The 19,025-nt window shown below is 38.4% G+C and overlaps 2 protein-coding genes across 6 annotated transcripts; both read left to right on the top strand.

Moving 5' to 3' along the window:
* The first annotated feature begins 2,181 nt into the window (after window positions 1-2,181).
* On the top strand, window positions 2,182-10,187 carry LOC141656525 (uncharacterized). Of its 5 annotated transcripts, none has more exons than XM_074463439.1 (9): window positions 2,182-2,206; window positions 2,875-2,992; window positions 4,811-4,877; window positions 6,885-7,132; window positions 7,343-7,459; window positions 8,478-8,529; window positions 8,695-9,208; window positions 9,549-9,615; window positions 9,747-10,187. In XM_074463439.1, exons 2-7 carry the CDS (start codon window positions 2,897-2,899, stop codon window positions 9,186-9,188), a joined length of 1,074 nt encoding a protein of 357 aa, XP_074319540.1. In that variant the 5' UTR covers window positions 2,182-2,206; window positions 2,875-2,896; the 3' UTR covers window positions 9,189-9,208; window positions 9,549-9,615; window positions 9,747-10,187. The 5 variants fall into 5 exon arrangements, with proteins under 5 accessions (XP_074319540.1, XP_074319537.1, XP_074319539.1 ...); XM_074463436.1 differs by having other exon boundaries at window positions 2,185-2,369; XM_074463438.1 differs by having other exon boundaries at window positions 2,185-2,369; window positions 9,531-9,615.
* A 1,028-nt stretch (window positions 10,188-11,215) lies between these two features.
* LOC141656523 (cellulose synthase-like protein G2) lies at window positions 11,216-17,231 on the top strand. The gene is made up of 8 exons (XM_074463435.1): window positions 11,216-11,885; window positions 13,306-13,398; window positions 14,275-14,397; window positions 14,483-14,695; window positions 14,838-14,937; window positions 15,026-15,201; window positions 15,892-16,239; window positions 16,412-17,231. Exons 1-8 carry the CDS (start codon window positions 11,292-11,294, stop codon window positions 16,883-16,885), a joined length of 2,121 nt encoding a protein of 706 aa, XP_074319536.1. The 5' UTR covers window positions 11,216-11,291; the 3' UTR covers window positions 16,886-17,231.
* Window positions 17,232-19,025: the final 1,794 nt, after the last annotated feature.

The raw sequence follows: 19,025 nt of genomic DNA, 5'->3' as shown, positions 1-19,025 counted from the left end.
GGTTTAATTTTCACTTCTGATTTTTATAATTCTAAGATTGAATTAATTAAAGGTAATCAAATGATTGTAACGAATGAAGTATGTGTTCTTACGTGTCCAGGAGCGGTGGTCGTCGCGGTCGGTGGCGCTTTACCACGGTGGGCTGAGGTGGCGGAGGGGTTAGTCGGGGTGGGTTTTAGTTGGGTCTTTTATTTTTTTGCGTGAAAAAATAAAAGGGGCAAAGACGAAAAAGTCGTTAATTTTGTGTAGGATTAAAAAACGTAGTTTATCTTTCGTGTACGCATTTTACTCAATCCTGAACTTTTTTTCAATAATGTTTCCATACCCTACCTTTCTCTTAGAACCACAAAATACCACGTTGTGCTCTTTTCATTCTCCAAAGCATAATCAAAATGCTTACAAATTCTCAAATTAAAGATCATTCTAATACTAAGTAATAAATTACTTCCTATAATCTTTAAATTACATTAATATTATTCAGATTAAATTGATTTAATAGTTAATTTCTTCAATTAGGGTTTTGATTTTTTTTATCCAGGTTTAAATTAAGTTGATAATTAAATTAGGTGGTGGTGGCGCAAGGGTGGTGCGACAGGGATGGGACGTCAGTACAGGGTGGCGGCATGAGCGAAAAGACGGTAATGGGTGGCGGCAGGGGCGAAATGACAGTAGGGGTAATGGTCAGATGGACGGGGGATTGGTAGTTGTAGGGAGGCGCGACTTGAGGGACCAACGGAGTGTGGTGATGCGGTAGACAGGCGGTGGCAATTGATTGTATGGGATGGCAGCGGTGGTTGGCGGGTAATGTGTTTGGCAGTTATGCTGTGATGGTGGGTAAATCCGTAAATGGTAATGTGTTTGGCAGTTTACTTGTTTCGTTTTTTTTGTTAGTAGGGAGAGAGAGGGGCAATTTTGTAAATCGTGTACATGATTGAGTAATTCATGTACATGAATGAACAACACCCTTAAATAAAAAGGTTTTGTTGAAACGCAAATTCTTATTTGTCCTATGATTATCGGTAAGTAGTTCAAGTCATTGGGGATGAGAGAATTAAATCTCGCAAACCAATGTTCATATTATCTTATCTCAACCAATAGATTAATATTTTAGGTACAACGTACATCTTATAACCAATATGATTATAACTTTCAATTTTATGTCAAATTCCACGTTATGATTATTTTTTAGATCACTAATACTTGGGAGAGATAGTCTCTTACTAAGCTGTTGAGAGAACATTCTTCAACACCCTTTTATTTGTTTCTCGTGATCCTTTAATTGCTAATCGTGACACATCCGACTTTTTAATTTCGTACATGTTCACATAATAAGCATACCTATTATCTCATTAATTATGATTTGTACCTATTTTATTAACAATTGTTCCTTCGTTTTCCTTATATTGTAAAATGGCCTTCTAATAAACCTATTAAAAGACCATTTCCCATGAGACCTACTATTTTGAAATTACATGAGTCGTTATGACATCACACCCTATCGGCTATCAGGCTCATCACAACACCCATTTTTTATAAATATTGTGTGGTAAGTAGTCTAATGTTTCAAATAGGAAGCATTATTGCTCTTGCCTACTTTTTATTTTTATTTTTTTACAATGATGAACTATAATTAAAAATCGTTAACAATACAAACATGGGGAACTATAGAGAGCCATAAACAATTAAATATCAACGACTAACCGATCTAAAATCATGTATAGGGGTGATAATGAGACGAGACAGCTCAAGAGCAACTCAATCTCGGCTCGGTCAAAGCTTGGCTCGAGCTCGGGCTCGGTTAATAAAATAATGAGTCAAGCCGAGCAAATATTAGCTCGGCACGAAAAGTTAGCAAGGATCTCGGATTTGAATGTAAAATAATAGTTTTGCGCTTATTTTACAAAAAAAATTTATCAGGATTATAATTTTTATTAATATACAACTAAAAACATGAACAAAAGAAAATGACCATTAGACACGTATAAAACAAATATTCCTCTGTCCCGGTCATTTGTTGTTCTTTTCCGTGTCTCAGTCATTTATTGTCATTTTTATTTTAAAAATGAATTTGATGAGCATTTTGAGACAACAAAGGACGAAAGGGAGTATAGAGAATTGAATGAAATGGAGGCAATATTGTAAATTAGTAATCCTTGAAATTGATAACCTTCGGTGGGGAAAAACGGGACCCTTAAACACGACTGAGGTACAGCGTCAAAGTGTCTGGGTAAAGTGGTGCAACTTTAACGACGTCGTTTTAGGGTTTTCCCCCCAATTTTCCAATTGATTAATTCCCCAATTTCTACTCAAAAAATACCGATGTTCTCATTTAATTCGTCCTTTATCTTCCTCTTTTTTATTTGATTCAGGTTTGCTGTACAATTTTCGATTTTTATCTTTCTTAATTACGCATTTTCTTAAATTTAATTTCGTATGTTATATATTAGGGTTCTGATTTTATTGTTGATTAAATCGTGTGATTTTGTTGACCAATTCCGTCAATTTTGTCGACATTTTGCTGAAAACCGGTATATCGTGTACCGGTTATTTAGCGGTTAGTCTTGTGTGAGACCGTTGTATGCTACGTAGTACAATCAAACTGATTGATCATGTTCTCCATTATAATAAGCTGATATAGGATCGATATATGCATACAACGGTCGTATATGAGTTTTTGTCGAGTTTGCTATCTTAGCTGGACAGTAGCACACATTTTCGAATGAGGTTTCGTGTCGTAGATGGTTCTTAACTGTGTTATTATACAATTATGCTTGTTAGTTCTGTGTTGTTAATGTGAGTTCGTATTTTGAGAAGAATTAGTGAAGATTTGCATTGTTAGTAATTTGAACTTTTAAGCTGTATTACGCTGTGCAGCTGTTTTGTTAGAGGAATAAGTATGTCAAAGCGTAAGCCATTACTTTTTCAAGTTGGGCAACGAGCAGAATTGAGGTCCTCTATTCCGGGATTTCGTGGTGCATGGTTTCGATGTGAGGTATTTATGAATGATTTGGAATGTCTATTTGTTGCTGCCTATTTCCCCCATTTTTCTTGTAAATGAAGTGTTTGTTTCGGAATTTTAGTGCTGTAACAGTAATAGTTTCTCCTCTTAAGGGGTATGGGTTGGCTACTGTCAGAGGAAATTTCTCGATATCTTTTGACATTTCTTTGGGCTGCTATCATGTTGAAAAAAAATGTTAGTTAACGAGCTCTAGATAGTTGTATACTGTACTAGGCGACCCCCTTTGCTTCTTGATGTTTCATTTATTTTGGGCAATAGCGGTGACCGAAGAGATCACTACAACTTGATTGAGGACCGGACCTTTACATTTATCTAAGAGACAATCCTGAACCTGTTTGATGTACAAGGATCCCAATCAATAGCCTTCTTTGACCTTTGTAATGTGTATTGAGAAAGAAGTGCTGTGAATTTCCTTGTTGACATAATACTTCAGAGTTCAGACTAGTGTGGGTTTGTTTTGTCCATGTTGTCATTGTGGAAAGTCCTTAAACAGTTGAAAGACAGTCGAACAACAGTCCTTTATGTGACGACTTGTGATTTGTACAGTCTGTGTAAAAGAAATAAATTCTGTGAATTTCCTTTTTTTTTTAACAAGATACATCAGATAGTTTGTGCACTTTCCCCTCATATGTGAGATCCCTAAGAAAGCACATGCTGGACCAAATAAAGAGGAACAAATAAAGTTTCATCCAGGAAGTGATGAGAATGGGCCGGGTCCACCCAAACCCTGACCCGTAATGCCCACCTTGGTCACATACCCAACCCAGGTCTAAAATCATCACACATACTTATACCCAATGCGTTAGGGTCAGGTGCGGGTCTAAAACACAAATGAAATTGATGCGATTATGACTGTTTGATTGTTAACCACTTAACCCTCTCTATTCTCAACTACTAAGTGCAAATTAAAGCACCAAGTAGTATGATACTATTATCCCCAAATAAATGTTTAGAGAATAAAGTAGGAACCGTAAAATCCAACATGGTACTTGAAAACAGTTGCTGGATGACAGTCGCTTGTCAATAGTGGCCACGGGTGCAAACCTGTGCACCCTGTGGCGGAGTGGTGGTTGCCGTCTGTGGGGGAGTGATAATTGGTGGTTGCCGCCTATGGTGGAGTGATGGTGGCTACCTTTTGGTTGCTCGGGGCTTTTGTGAGGTTCTATGGAATGAGGGTCTACGGGTCGGGTCTTGCAACCCACTCCCGGATTCAAGTTATTTTGAAAGTACCCATATCGACCCACATTGGTCTGAAAAATGGGACCTAAACCCGGCCCCATATGACCCGATGGGTCTAGGTTGAGTCATAGATCTACTGCCATCCCTACATCCATATGGCAGTTAAAGGCCCAGTTTAGATTACTCTAATACTGTGTTAAATTCATGAAAAGGGCCTAGGCCACATCCGTAAGATGGAGAGAGAACCCATTTAGTAAGTACAAGAAGGTATCATTCTAAAACCAATTGTTGATTGGAGGAGTAACTCTTTGGCTTATAAAATACTAAACCCCCCTTCACATTTTGTGAATGTGGGACACTCACATTGTCACATGTGGGTAAATCATTATGAGGGGCTAATTATGAACATTTATCAACGTTAGCCATTGTAGGAAGTCGTTTAATTGATCACTTTCTTGTTTAGTTGTTACACTATTCTTATTATCTTGATAGTGTCATGCTATCCTTTTCATGCATAGTAAGTATCAATGGTATTTTTTTGGAGTTCTTTATTTCTTCTTAACACTTGTTTTTGTTGACTCTAAATGCATATTTTTTTGTGCTTTTATTTAGTTAAAGGATGTTGCACGGAGGAAAGGCGAAGTTAAATATCGTGTTCAATATTTTGACTACGATGATGGTTAGTCGTCTCCACTAATTGTGTATGAAATGCAATTTGATGGCAACATTAGATTCTTTTTTTTGGCGTAAATTGTGATTGACCCCCACTTCTCCACGTGTGATGAAAGGAACTACGAATCAAACCTTTTAGCCGGAGTACTGTTTTAACTTTTATGTAATCCAATGTGACTACTGTTTTGTTACTTGACGCGAGGCCTCAACTTTACAGTTTACTATGCTTTCATTAGCTTGGTTATGACAAACTGTCCCTTTTCCTAAGGGCATTCACAATAGATGAACCTCTAAAGAGGTTTGTCACATGACACATCATCAATTTAACAAACCTCTTCAATAACAAACTCATATACAACAATAGACAAACCTTTTCAAGGTTCATATCATATATAGGACCCACGTAAAATTACCCATTTTTTTTCCCTCATATATATGTTGTTGGATTCCATATTTCCAATGGAGCCAAAGATTCATTACTCTTTGGTTCTGAATTATGATGGAATAAAGCAAAATGGCTCACTAAAGTGGTTGCGCTTCTTTCTCTTGTGAAGTAGTGGTCCCTCGATGCAGTTCTCGACGCAATTTTCATCTTGGGTCATTCGGAAACAGCCTCTTTGTGTTGCTAACACAAGGGTAAGGCTGCGTACATCCGACCCCCCTTACCCCGCAATTTGCGGGAGCCATTGAGGCACTGGGGTAATGTTGTATATATGTTGTTGGAGAATTAAAATATACTAACTTTTAGGGGACCACTTGCCATGTCAATCAACAAACCCGTATACAAATGTGTAACCATTCCTATGGATGAACCTCAAACCCCATCTCCAACAATAGAGAGGTTTGTCAACAAACCTCTAAAAAGTATACAAACCTTTGTTGACAAACCTCTATTGTTGATGCCCTAAGTAGGACCCCGAATGAAAAAAAAATGAAATGTACACATATCTTCTTTGTACTTCCCTTCTTCTTAGGAAGGGGAGAGTCAAAAGTGGTGCTGTAAGATTGTCATAGTCCATTAGTTTAAATTTAATCACACATGTTTGTTTTGTGTAACGGAGTCGAGACGATAGCGTATTAGGCATGTGAAATGCGTGGAATCAAAAGGGGTTGGCTGTGGCTTGATAAACATTGATAAAAACGGTTTGTAGTTGGCTAGCAGTATATATTTCCAGTAAAGACAGCGGAAGGGAAAGGCACAATTTGGGAGGAAATATGTATATTTGGTTTACTTAGTTGTAAGTTGCTGCATCTGCAAGGTGATGTACACATTTTTGATTCTGAGGGGTTGTTCTTTGAGTGTTACGTGCCGATGTTTTTGGAAATATTGGCTATCTAGTATTCATATGTCATTGCCTTGGGCCCTCCTTAAGCGTCAAAGCTACTTTTAAATGGAAGCTTTGTTGTTGATCTTAACAGGGGAGTATCACCTTTAGGTCTTGATGAAATGCAAAAGATGACATATAGGAAACAACTAATTTTTTGCTATCGCAATAGATTATGTTTGAAATTCCTCGTTTCTTTTTACTAGACGGTTGCTGACCTCACTGTTATATTCCTAGTTTATTACATACTCATTTCTGCTACTTTTTTACCTTTAACTTGGATATTTTGCTAACTTATGCACCCTCTATCTCAAAATTATCTTCATAGTTTCCTTTTTTTTAGCCATCTCAAATTGATTTTCTCACTTTCTTTTTTCAATGTTAAAACTATTGGTCTCCGTGTAAACTTTGTCCCACTCCTCCCTACTTTTCATTATTTAATCATAAATATTGGTTTCCGTGTAAAATAAAAGTGGGAAGACTTTTTTTAGATGGAGGGAGTACATTCTACTATTCTAACTATAGCAGTGTAGCCTTTAGTAAACGTGGTTATGAATTTTTATTGATATTTCTCTGAATAACGAAGGATGGAGGAACCTTACCAACAACAACATTAAATTTGTTAATTCATTTGTTGTATTATTCCTCAATACACTTTTTGATTAACATCAGTTACCTACCAATTATAGGTCTTGAATGGGTAAAATTGTACGAGATCCGCAAGAAGGGCTCTGAGAAGGCAAAAAGAGAGCTGATGTTGCGCCCTCAGTTTCCTTCAGTCTACCATGAAAGTGAATTGCTTGACACGAATGCAATTTCAGATGTTGCTGTTGTGGTGAATGGTGACTGGATTGTTGGTGACATGGTTGACTGGAAGAAAGATGGCTGTTTCTGGTCTGGCACAGTAACTAAAGTTTTGGGTAATAAAACTGTCGAGGTAACATTTCTCTTGAGTTTTTAAATTCTGAAGTAGACTAGTTTTGAATTCTAGTGGGTGGAGTCAAATTGCGCTCCCTTGTGGCTATGAGGACTTGGGCTTGCCAGCTTCTGTGTGGCTCTCTTGTTGTGCCACCATTGCTACCTTACTATTTTGTTGATCACGTTTTCCTTACACCTGTAAAACTCGTGACTTGAAACTGTTTTTCAGATTAAATTACCGGATGAACCAGTAGGCGAAGGATTGACTTATATTGTCAGCCGCAAGGATCTTCGCCCATCACTAAATTGGTCTCCTGATTCCGGATGGACATTTCCTGCACCTATGGTATATTTTCTTCATCAATTTTCTCATTACGTCATTGGTTATGTTCTAAATAACTTAGATGTGAGTTCTTTTCTCTTAAATTCGACACATGGCGAAATACTCTATTCATTTCCTTATCGAAGAGATGCTTGTGCCACTCTACTACTTTTCATCTAAAATAGCCAATTTTATGGAATATAGAACTTTAAATTGATACAACATTTCTGATTTCAAAACAACTCCTCGCGTGGGTTCGGATTGCTGGCACATTCTGTTTTTGGGAGTAGAAGTGTAGGGTTACTGAGTCATAGCATGTTCTCCTGTGCAAATGCCAACTGTTTTAGTTGGTGAAGTCTTCGAAGGGTGGTATTCATAATTTTTTTTTAAAAGAGAAGAAAAACTAATATAAAAATATGATTGGAAGTGGAAATGGAAATATTTTGAATTATTGATGTCATATGTTATCAGATTTTAGATTGGCCATAAATATATCTTGAATTTCGATTGTTGCCGAGAGCGTTAGTTTTTGGCAGCCTCATGCACTATAGTCCATGGTGGCTTTGATTAAATGGATGCACCTCAGGTGTTATGAAGCACTATGGGTGCCTTGTTCATAAAGCGCAAGTTTGCAACTAGTGGAGTGCGCTCAGATGGACTAATATGCCATTGCCGTATATTTTTTTCTATATATTTTTTTTATGCCCTTATAAATATAGATTTTCCCCTCAATTTTATGGTTTGTGACTCTATCCAACAAAGAGCTTACCTCCAAGGCTCCAATAATAAGGCTTTTTGTAGTCATCCTTGATCGTGAACTTGTTTCATAATCATAACTGACAGCTGTAGTGTTGTTGCTTGTCTCTGTGCATACAGCATACCGGCTGAAGTGCTATTTTTCTCACTGTTAGTAAAACCTGTAGAAACTGTGCTGAGTTCCCAAAGTTAACTTCCGGAGTTCCGAAGTATTTACTCATCTTCTTTATTTGATGTTTATATGTTTTAGTTAAGTTTATTGTAAGCTCTTTATCGTGTTTTGCAGGAGAGTCGAAATGGTCATTCTTGCGCTCATTTGATTCATCCTGTAAAGCAAGGTGCAGCATTTTGCTTGTACTTCTTTTCTACTGGTGTCTTATCGAAATAGCCTCTCTGTGTGAACACTAGTGTAAGGCTGCATACAATCCGACCCCTTGGCCCTTATCTGGCCATTTGTGGGTCCTCTGAGGCATTGAGGTAATGTTGTGTTTGTTTTTGTGCAGCTCCATTTTCAAAACCTTTGGTTGATACGTTAGTAGAAGACAAGGCCACATCAACATCCTTAGATTTTAATGACTCAATTTCTTCCCATACCTCAACTAGCTCACTGCCTCTACTAAGCAAATTAATATGCTCGAAGGGTGAACTAAAGCCAAGTAAAGATATTTCTGGAAAAGACAGAGGGCAGACACGCGGGGAACGGGATTCTTCCATTCGAAAGCCTAGCTGCTCCGATAGTGTTTCCAGTTCGTACGTTAGAGATACTTCTGCTGAAATTCCCGCAGCCAGTTCTGCTGAAAAGAAGGATCCCGAAAATGCAACTGCTAAGAAAAAGAGGCTGAATGACGCAATTCCTCTAAATTCTATGTCATGCGATAGTGTAGAATCCGCAATTACCGATTTGGAGGAACTTGTATGCAGGGTCAAATGGCTGAAACAAATTCTGAAATCTGAAAATCCTTCCACCTCCCTACATGAGAATTGGGAATATAAATAACATTCAGACTAAATACTGCGGTGAGAAACATTTATCCCTTATATGCGAGCCAACTTTTTTTTTGAATTTAGTGTGTATCATTGCATGTGATGTGGAAACAACTTGAAACAACATCTGTGTTAACCTGTTAGCACTAGGGTAATGCTACATACATCTTACCCACCATTTGTGGAAGCCCTTGAGACACGAGGTTGATTTTGTTGTTCTTCAAAATTAGTGTTTGTCATTGTTTACCAGAAAGGGTAATTCCTTACCGAATTACTGTGATATGTGCATTATAATGGTTTGAATGCTAATTTACAACTTTTGAATGCTAATTTGATGTTTAACTAGCATACTCAGGTTCCTCAGTTGTTTCAGGTCGATTTAATACCAGCTTTTCAGATGTGTATATCAGTATATCAGCTGGCTTGATGGGTTACTATAGGTATGTATCTTGATGTTTGTTATCTCATATCTCAGTTTTGATAATTCACTTAATGACCCAATATGTCGAGTCCTTGAAAATGTTAACTAATGCAATCACTACATCCTGCACTTCTTGTCATTTCACTCTAGGGTCGTCTCCTGGTGTCTGCTGATGCGTCAAGACGTGAGAGTTATCTGTTGAGCTGTTCTGCTTGTGTAAATGTGTAGATTTTATGTTATGAATGATCCCATGGGGTGATCAATTGTAAGAATAGAAACAAGACAAATACAATACAAGGGAAGGTAGATTCGAACTTGATTGTTCACAAGCTCTCAGCCTCTGTCATTAGGCTAAGGCTTATTGGAATTCGATCGGTGGGATTGTAATGGGATTTTACCAAGATACAAAGTCATGTATTTCTGGCTTTCTGCACTTTCAAGAGATCAACTTTTGTGGTAGTCCCTTCTTGGGTTTTACCAAGTATTGTTGCCTGCGACACGACACAGTCACAAATAGTATTGTGTTTTTATTGTGAAATCAACTAGTTTTGAATATTTTTCACAGTTTATTGTGCCGAAAATTATTGGTAATACGGAGGAGTATTGTGTTTTTCTTCTTTGTTGCTGATGCCCGGGTTTTTCACTAATGAAGATATCGCCTTCCGACTTGAAGTTGAAAGTCTTGTAAACCTCATTAGATCTAAACTTTCCTTGCACACAAACTTTTGTGGATCCATAGGAATATTCTAATGCGATTAAGTCATTTGAGCATTTGTTTTATTTTCGTTTAATACCTCTAAATCCTCATTATATCTACAAACACAAATTCTTATTTAAAACACGTGTATTAGTTTTACACCCACTGATTGAGAGCTACCACGACTAGGGGGTGTTAACGAGCCGAGTCGAGTTCGAGCTTGGCCTTGCTTGGCTTGTGCTCAAGAATCAAAATTCGAGCTCGAGCTTACCCGAGCTTGAAAAAAATGTGCTCGTTATAAAGCTTGCGAGCTCGAGCCCAAATCGAGCCTATATAAAACTGTTTATTTTTTTAATTTTTGTTCTTTCGATATTTTCAATAATAAGGCTTGAAGTTTATATGTAAAGATATTTGGCAAGCTCGCGAGACATTTGATATGTGTGATACAAAAATATAATCATAATGATAAAATATTTTTACAAAATATGAGCACTATCTTATGTAATCACACAAGTTCCAGCCGGCTTGCGAGCTTTTCGAGTCGAGCCAGCCTTTGCTCGGCTTGACTCGTTAACCTCTCGAGCCGAACTCGAGTCCGAGCCAAGCTTTGACCGAGCCGATCTCAAATTCTCGAGTAGCTCGCGAACTATTTCGTCTCATTAACACCTCAAACCATGACCACTCCGACATATCATTTCCTTAAACAATGAAAATTTCGAAATCATTTTTACTAAAATAAATATAACCACTCTATTTTCCGACTCAACTATAAATTCTAATCCCGTCACCAAAATTGATTAAATAACATAAATACTCCACTTCCACATTTCCACTAAAATAACCACCAACCACAGCCTTCCAAAATGACGCACATCAAACACAAGTACGAGTAGTCCCTCGAGTACCTCGTGCAACACTTCCTCAAATATTTTTATACCATCACTAGTATTTTCCTCCTCAAATTCCACACACACACACAAACGCACACAGCTCGAAAAATGGCACCAATAACACAACGTAACACATGCCAAGTTCAAACCACAAGAGCAATACTTAGTCGAATTCACATCCTCTTCCACTCCACCTTAATCCTCTTCGTTTTCTACTACCGTTTCTCAAAACTCGTCGTTTTACCACACTTTGGTGGCCTACCATGGGTCCTAACAACATTGGCTGAGCTCACGCTCGCCTTTGTTTGGGCCCTGACACAGGCCTTCAGGTGGAGGCCTGTGGTCAGGACCATTGATGGGCCAGAAGATATTCCGGCCCATCAACTTCCTGGGTTGGACGTGTTTATATGCACGGCCGACCCCAGGAAGGAACCTGTAGTCGAGGTTATGAATTCGGTTATATCAGCTTTGGCGTTGGACTACCCGTATGATAAGTTAGCGGTTTATTTATCGGATGATGGCGGGTCTCCGTTAACTAGAGAGGTTATTAAGGAGGCGGCCGAGTTTGCTAAGATTTGGCTTCCGTTTTGTGAAAAGTATAAGGTTAAAACAAGGTGTCCTGACGCTTTTTTCTCGTCGTTTTGTGATGGTGAAAGAGTTGGTCGTAATGACGAGTTTAAGGATGATGAGTTAGTTATCAAGGTAATCTCCTTTTACTAATTGCAATTTTTTTGTTTTTTTATTTTTCTTATGATACAGTAATTTTTTTGGACCAAAATTGTGTGAATAGAACTGAATAGAGCTTAGAGCATCCGCAAAGGTGAACCTCTCCATATTTTCTCTTTTCTTTTCTTATTCGTCCACCTCATTTTCCACTAACTTGTCCATTTACCCTCCCCATTTCATAACTATATCTATCCAACAATAAGGTTCCCCAATTCACACACAAAAATTTGGGAATCTCCCCAAAAGTAACACAAATTGCCTTACTTTTCTTTTGGGGACAATCCCTAAAAACAGTGGAGCCCCAAATATTGGGAAGGTTGGTGCAACAATGAGGAGCCCCATATGAGGAAAAAGAGTGTATATGGGGAGCTTGATTTCCACCTTTGCGGATGCTCTTACAGCCCGAATTGGACTGAAATGAACCATAGTGAAGTGATAAGTAAGACTGTAGGATTGAATTGAACTGAAGTGAAATTGAGATTAATTTATACTCCCTTCTATTCTTAATAACCCTCCCTTTTCATAGAGGGCACGGGATTTAAGGGAGGGGAGTATTATATGGTAAAGTATTGTAGTGGGGTAGGAGATTGGAGAGAGGAAAGGTATTGTGTGATTAAAATAAGTATTATTGTTGGGTAAGGTGATTAAAATAAGATAAAGTATGAGTATTATGGAGTATTGTTGTGGGGTGGGGTGATTAAAATAAGTATAAAAGTTTGTCAAATAAGGAAATAGGGAGAGTATTGTGAATAGACAAAAAAAGAAATAGGGAGAGTTATCTAGAATAAGAGGGAGTAGAACCCGTAAGTTCTCACCCCCACTATTAAGGCATGTTCTTTTGGACCTAAAAGGTATGAAATTGTGAATAGAATTGAACCGAGCTTACAACCTGAATTGGACTGAAATGAACCGAAGTGAATAGATGACTAAGATGAGCGAGAGTAAACTGAATTGAACTTAAATTTATATTCCCTCCGTCCTGGTCATTTGTTTATGAATTTCATTTTTGGGTCTCACTCGTTTGTTTACCTTTCTAATTTGTTAAGTTTTTCGAGTTGTTTAATCATCCACCCTATCTTAGTCCACGATTATATCTACAAATGATCCCTTCCTCTTTCTTTGGTCTATGAGCCAAAATCAAAGGTAAACAATTGACTGTAACGGAATAGGAAAGGAACGACACGGGATCAAGTTGAATTGAACTGAACTCATCTAAATTGAAATTAATTCCAAAAGAACTAGGCCTAATTTGTTGATAGTCGAGAAAAACAAAAAATGGTTGAACTAATAAGGTACTTCTAATTTTGTTTTTCTTTGAAGTAGTCTCAATCAGTAATCTTGCACAAAATTAAACTTAAATGATTGAGTTTTGTATAATAATGACATTGTTTTGCAGTCAAAATTCGAAGCTTATAAAAAAAGTGTGGAAAAGGCAAGTGAAGATGACACCAAATGTATCGTCGTCAATGATCGTGCCCCTTGCGTTGAGGTAAAACTATAAAAATTACAGCCTTTTATTTTCTTTATGGTTTTAGGGTTTTAGCATGTAATAGTTGTTCGTGCCCCTGCTTGCTGGCGTTTGAAATTTTCGAAATTTCTATTTAAAATTTTCGAATTTTTTCAATGTTAATTTATACTATAACCCCTCTATCCCTACTGAAATTTTTCGCCCCGCTGGCTTTAAATCCTGGCTCCACCAGTGGATTGGTTATTGGTTACTCCTATTGTGAATGGTCTTAGCCTCGGGCTCGCTTGGGATGGTCTCACATATAAGCATTATGAGACAAACTCATGAACAATTTTTCTTTCTACCAAAGTTGGTTGGTGTGAGTGGTAAGAGCTCTCATCTCTTAAACAAGTGGTCAGAGTTCGATTCCTGACTCTTGCGAATGAAAAAATCAAACTTGGGAGGGGTCAACCCATTAAATTGCCTTCAGTAACCCGAAGGAGATTGCCCCAGCCCCTTGTAGGGATACTCCTGGTCAACACCAAAAAAAAAAAAAAATAAACAATTTGTCTTTCTCCTTTTAACATTTCCAATATAGCAGTGTCAAAGATTCACTATCTTTGTTGTTGAATATGTGACGTAATAAAGCAAAATGACTCGTTAACATGGTTTCAGACTACTTTCAGCTCTTGTGAAGTAGCGGGTCACTGCTTGAAATTTTCTATACAATTCTGATCATGGGTAATTTTGAAAAGCCCTCTTGTTGTGGGAAACGAGGGCTATTGAGGTATTGGAGTAATGTCGTTGTTGTTGTTGACTTGCATTGAAAATAGAAAGATCATAATATATGAGACTGTCTCGTTTGAGAATTTATGCCCTCCTAAATTGATGTTTAATTCTTGCCAACCTTGGCATCAGATTGTTCATGACAGCAAACAGAAAGAAGAAAGTGAAGTGAAAATGCCGCTTCTTGTTTACGTAGCCAGGGAAAAAAGACCAGGTCTTCCTCATCATGCCAAGGCCGGAGCCGTTAACACACTTGTAAACATCAACTTTCTTGTGAATCAATGCTCTGCTGTTTTTTTTCTAACTGTCAGTTGCTGATAATTTGCCTATGATTTTTCAGCTTCGAGTGTCTGGTTTACTGAGCAATAGCCCTTTCTTTCTGGTATTGGATTGTGATATGTACTGTAATGATCCAACCTCTGCGCGTCAAGCTATGTGCTTCCATCTCGACCCAAAGTTGGCCCCTACGCTAGCATTCGTTCAATACCCTCAAATTTTCTACAACACTAGCAAAAATGACATTTATGATGGCCAAGCTAGAGCAGCATTCAAGGTAAATCAGACTGTAACATGATGGAACTTGCTGAATTTCCATGTGATTTTTTCGACTTCTCTTCAAATCTTATTATCTGGATCAATGAAGAAGTTATGATGTACTACTAGTTTGAGCTAACTGCAGTTTCAATCTAATGTAGACAAAATATCAAGGTATGGACGGTCTTAGAGGGCCCGTTATGAGTGGCACGGGGTATTTCTTGAAGAGGAAAGCATTGTACGGAAAACCTCATAACGAAGGTGAAAGAAAATTCTTCTGCATTGAGCTTGTGAGGAATGCAACACAGAAAAGTGTAGTTTATGTGATAAGAGTTTTGTTGATTTACAGATGAACTACTGAGGGATCAGCCTAAGAAGGCCTTTGGATCATCAACCACATTCATCGCGTCCCTCAGTGAAAGCACCCGTGTTGCCTTGAAAAGATTGAGTAAAGAGGAGTTGTTGCAGGAGGCTCAAAATTTGGCTACTTGCACATATGAATCAAACACATTATGGGGTAGTATTGTAAGTATCCTGGTCATTTGTTTTCCTTTTCCATTTTTGGGTATCTGAGTCAATTGTTTACCTTTCTATTTTGGTAATGCTTTTGATGAGTAATTTGCTCCACACTCAATTTTGTCCATTGTCATTCAATAACTGGCCCCTTCTTTCCTTGGTCTTTGTGCCAAAACCAAAAGTAAATAAATGACCAGGACAGAGGGAGTATATTCCATATGTAATACCAAGCAAATATATGTCTTACGAGTTACGATTTTGTCATTGTCCTTGCCATAGGTCCAGAGGCATGAGCCTTTGAGACAAGGCGGTAACAGGGCCGTCTCAGAATTTTGGGGGCCCCTGTGCGAACTCTAGATATGGGGCCCCTATATAACATTTTAAGAAACAAAATTTTAAAAAAGAAAAAAAAAACATAAATGTGGCTACTAAGTCTTGAACCTGAGATCTCTTGTCTAAAAACCTAATTATTATCCACCAAGACACTATCTTTCATTGAACATTTAGTGTACTGTACTTATTTATTCTTACTTTTACTTTGATTTCTGACCCAAAAAATTGGGGGCCCTGTACAGCCGCTCGGCCTGCACGGGCCCAAAGACGGCACTGGGCTGTAACATTGCTGTATACACACGTAAGCGGCTTAGAGCTTTCCAATATCGCTTGTTTGAAAACTTCTAATACATCTACCATTAATAGGTTGGATACTCATATGACTGTCTGTTGGAGAGCACGTACTGTGGGTATTTGTTACACTGCAAAGGATGGATTTCAGTATATCTCTATCCAAAAAAGCCGTGTTTCTTGGGGTGTGCAACAGTCGACATGAATGAGGCAATGCTTCAGATAATGAAATGGACATCTGGGTTGATCGGAGTTGGCATATCAAAGTTCAGCCCATTGACATATGCCATGTCCCGGATCTCCTTTATGCAGAGTATTTGCTACGCTTATTTCGCGTTTTCAGGCTTATTTGCAGTTTTCTTCCTGATATATGGCCTTGTCATTCCATATTCCCTCTTGCTGGGCATTCCTCTATTTCCCAAGGTAACGTCTGAAACCGGCCCGTTTAACTTTAAATCCTACCCATTTACTCGTGGAACAACGAACTCTTAACACAAAGTAATATCATGAGACCGTCTAAGATGAGAAATTGCGGTAATCATCAATCTTATGATGTCAATATCTTTGTTTTAATTTTTTGAATTTGAAATATCAGGTAGGGGATCCATGGCTATTGGCATTTGCGGGAGTATTTATATCCGCTCTCCTACAACACTTGTACGAGGTATTGTCAAGCGGAGAAACAGTGAAAGCATGGTGGAATGAACAAAGAATCTGGATAATAAAATCCATTAGTGCATGCCTGTTTGGTCTCTTGGACGCGATGCTTAACAAGATTGGCGTACTGAAAGCTAGTTTCAGGTTGACAAACAAGGCTGTTGACAAACAAAAACTTGACAAATACGAGAAGGGTAGGTTTGATTTTGGAGGAGCGAGATTGTTCATGATCCCTCTCATGATTTTGGTGGTACTGAACTTGGTATCATTGTTAGGCGGCTTAAGAAGGGTGATCATTCATAAAAACATTGAAGAAATGTTCGCCCAACTTTTCCTTTCATTTTTTGTTCTAGCTCTTAGCTATCCAATCCTGGAGGAAATTGTAAGCAAAGCAAGAAAAGGTCGCTCTTAAGTTAAACTTTGAAGAAAACAATTTTCGCGACATTTTGGAAACTGCTACTGCCACAATGCCACAATGCTGAAGAAAACCTGCATTTCAGGAGGAATTTTTTTCTCTAGTTTTCTTTTTTTGGGTCATACTATAAATCGAAACTAATGAAAAATTTCCTGTAACACTGTTTTACACGACAAATTGCGACATTTGGTTTCTGAATTTGTTGAAGTTCATGTATAATTTGGTTAGATCAGGGGTTATAATTTACACTTGCTTGTTGGAGTATATATACTTTTGTTGTGTTGGAAATCATGTCAAACATGGGTTAATAAAATGCTGGCAGATTGATTGCTTGTTTTCGGCTTGTCCGGGACTCGGAATATGAATCAAGAGTAGTACTCCCTTCGATTCTTTGGAATGACAACGTTGTGTAGTAGTACTGACTACTGAGTATAGACGTATAGTATTGTGCAAATATTTGGTGTCAACTCTATGAAGCAAATAATAATAGGTGCAAAAATGGCATGGGAGGTAAAATGTAGCAATTTTAATAATAAGTGTTTGAAAGAATATTATCTGTTGTAATCTTCTTGTTATAGCATATCCTAGATATTGTATATTACTAGATTTAATGCCGGTATGATGTACAGGCTAGATGCAGGCCAAGATTCTAAACTGTGTTTGAATTTAGGATAAACTGAGCTTATAATAGTTGAACCCCGACATAAGAAGAAATCGAACTTATAGAAGCATGACTTATAGAAAAATGGGTATGAATTGAGCTTAACTTTTCTTAACTGAAACTATAGGAGTTGCACTGCACTAAACCGAACTTATAGGAGCTTAACAAACTTATTTATTTAGAAGGACCCAACTACTAACCCCAGACAACCTCTCTCTAAATTCTCTCTCTCAAAATTCTCTCAAAAAAGCCCAAAAAAACCCCCCAAAACCTCCTTTTTTTTTCATCATATACCGCCTACTCCTCTACATCCTCCTATAATTATACTACCTCCCGGAGATGTGGCCGCACTTTGGCCCATCTCCGGAGGTCGGACCTCCACCTTTTGATTCCTGATTGTCTTTTCCAGCTGATTTTCTTTCTCTGTCGCCGACGCCGATCAGATGTCTCGCTTATCTTTCTTTGTCTTCCTTCTCTGACCGGATGATGTTTAGTTGTTGTTGTTACTTGGTCTTCCCTTTTGCCTGTTTGTCTCTCTTCCTGATTCTTGGTGGTCTTGCATGCCCCTCCCCTTTGGTGTCCACCCTCCCCCGTCTCCTTGTCCTGTCGCCGTTTTTGGGTTTCTATCCCAGAGGTGATCCCCTCATTTCCCCACCTCTGGGTTGGCTTTCTTGGTATTCTTTGGTCTGTGTCGATGAATATAGCTCATCTGTCTGTCATTTTGCTGTCCTAAGTGGTCGTGTTTTGGGTCAGATATGGTGATCCCCCATTTCCCCCACCTATTTGTCCCATTTCCTTCGCCTTTCGTGTTTGTCAGTGTTGCCTTTTGTTTGCTTTGCTTGCATGTTTGTTGGTGGTCCTGGGAGGTGTCGGGTGCTGAATCGGGTGGATTTGTCGGGTTTTGGGTTTTGCATGTCCCTTTGTGTCGGTCTTTCGTTTGAGTTCGTTTGGGGCTTTGGGTTTTTCGGGTGTTTTTCCTCTTGTGTTGTGTGTTTCGGTCTGGGACTGTTGTGGAAGGTGTTCATCTGATCTTGTTGACTTTGATGACGTTTATTCTGTTTGACACGGGGATCTTTCTTGTTTTTGGTGTGTTGGTATGACTTGGTGGTGTCATTATGGGATGGATTGTAGTGTTCGGTAGGTAGGTTGTGGTGGTCCATTTCCTATTGTTTTCCATGTTTTTCGTTATAAGTGTCCTGTTTGTTTTCGCCGGTTTAATTTTCTTTTTTTGTTCATCAATAATGATCTCCTTGGGAAGGAGTCTCCTCCAGTGGTCTAGGGTGTCCTGTCCCTCTACCATTTGGGGTTTGTTTCAGTCTTCGATTCAATGTCGGAGTCTTTTGGATTATGTGGATCGGAGTTTGGCTGAGGGGCTGTTCTTGTTCTCGTCCGTTTACATGCTGGTTTTCTGGGTTTGTTGGTCTTATGATCCAAGGGTTCAATCTCTAAGGTGTAGGAGAGTTATCTCCACCGATG

The sequence above is a fragment of the Silene latifolia genome, chromosome 5, assembly GCF_048544455.1.
Source record: "Silene latifolia isolate original U9 population chromosome 5, ASM4854445v1, whole genome shotgun sequence".
Lineage (NCBI taxonomy): Eukaryota > Viridiplantae > Streptophyta > Magnoliopsida > Caryophyllales > Caryophyllaceae > Silene > Silene latifolia.
The sequence above is the reverse complement of the archived record's forward strand: the minus strand, read 5'-3'. Positions and strand labels throughout refer to the sequence as shown.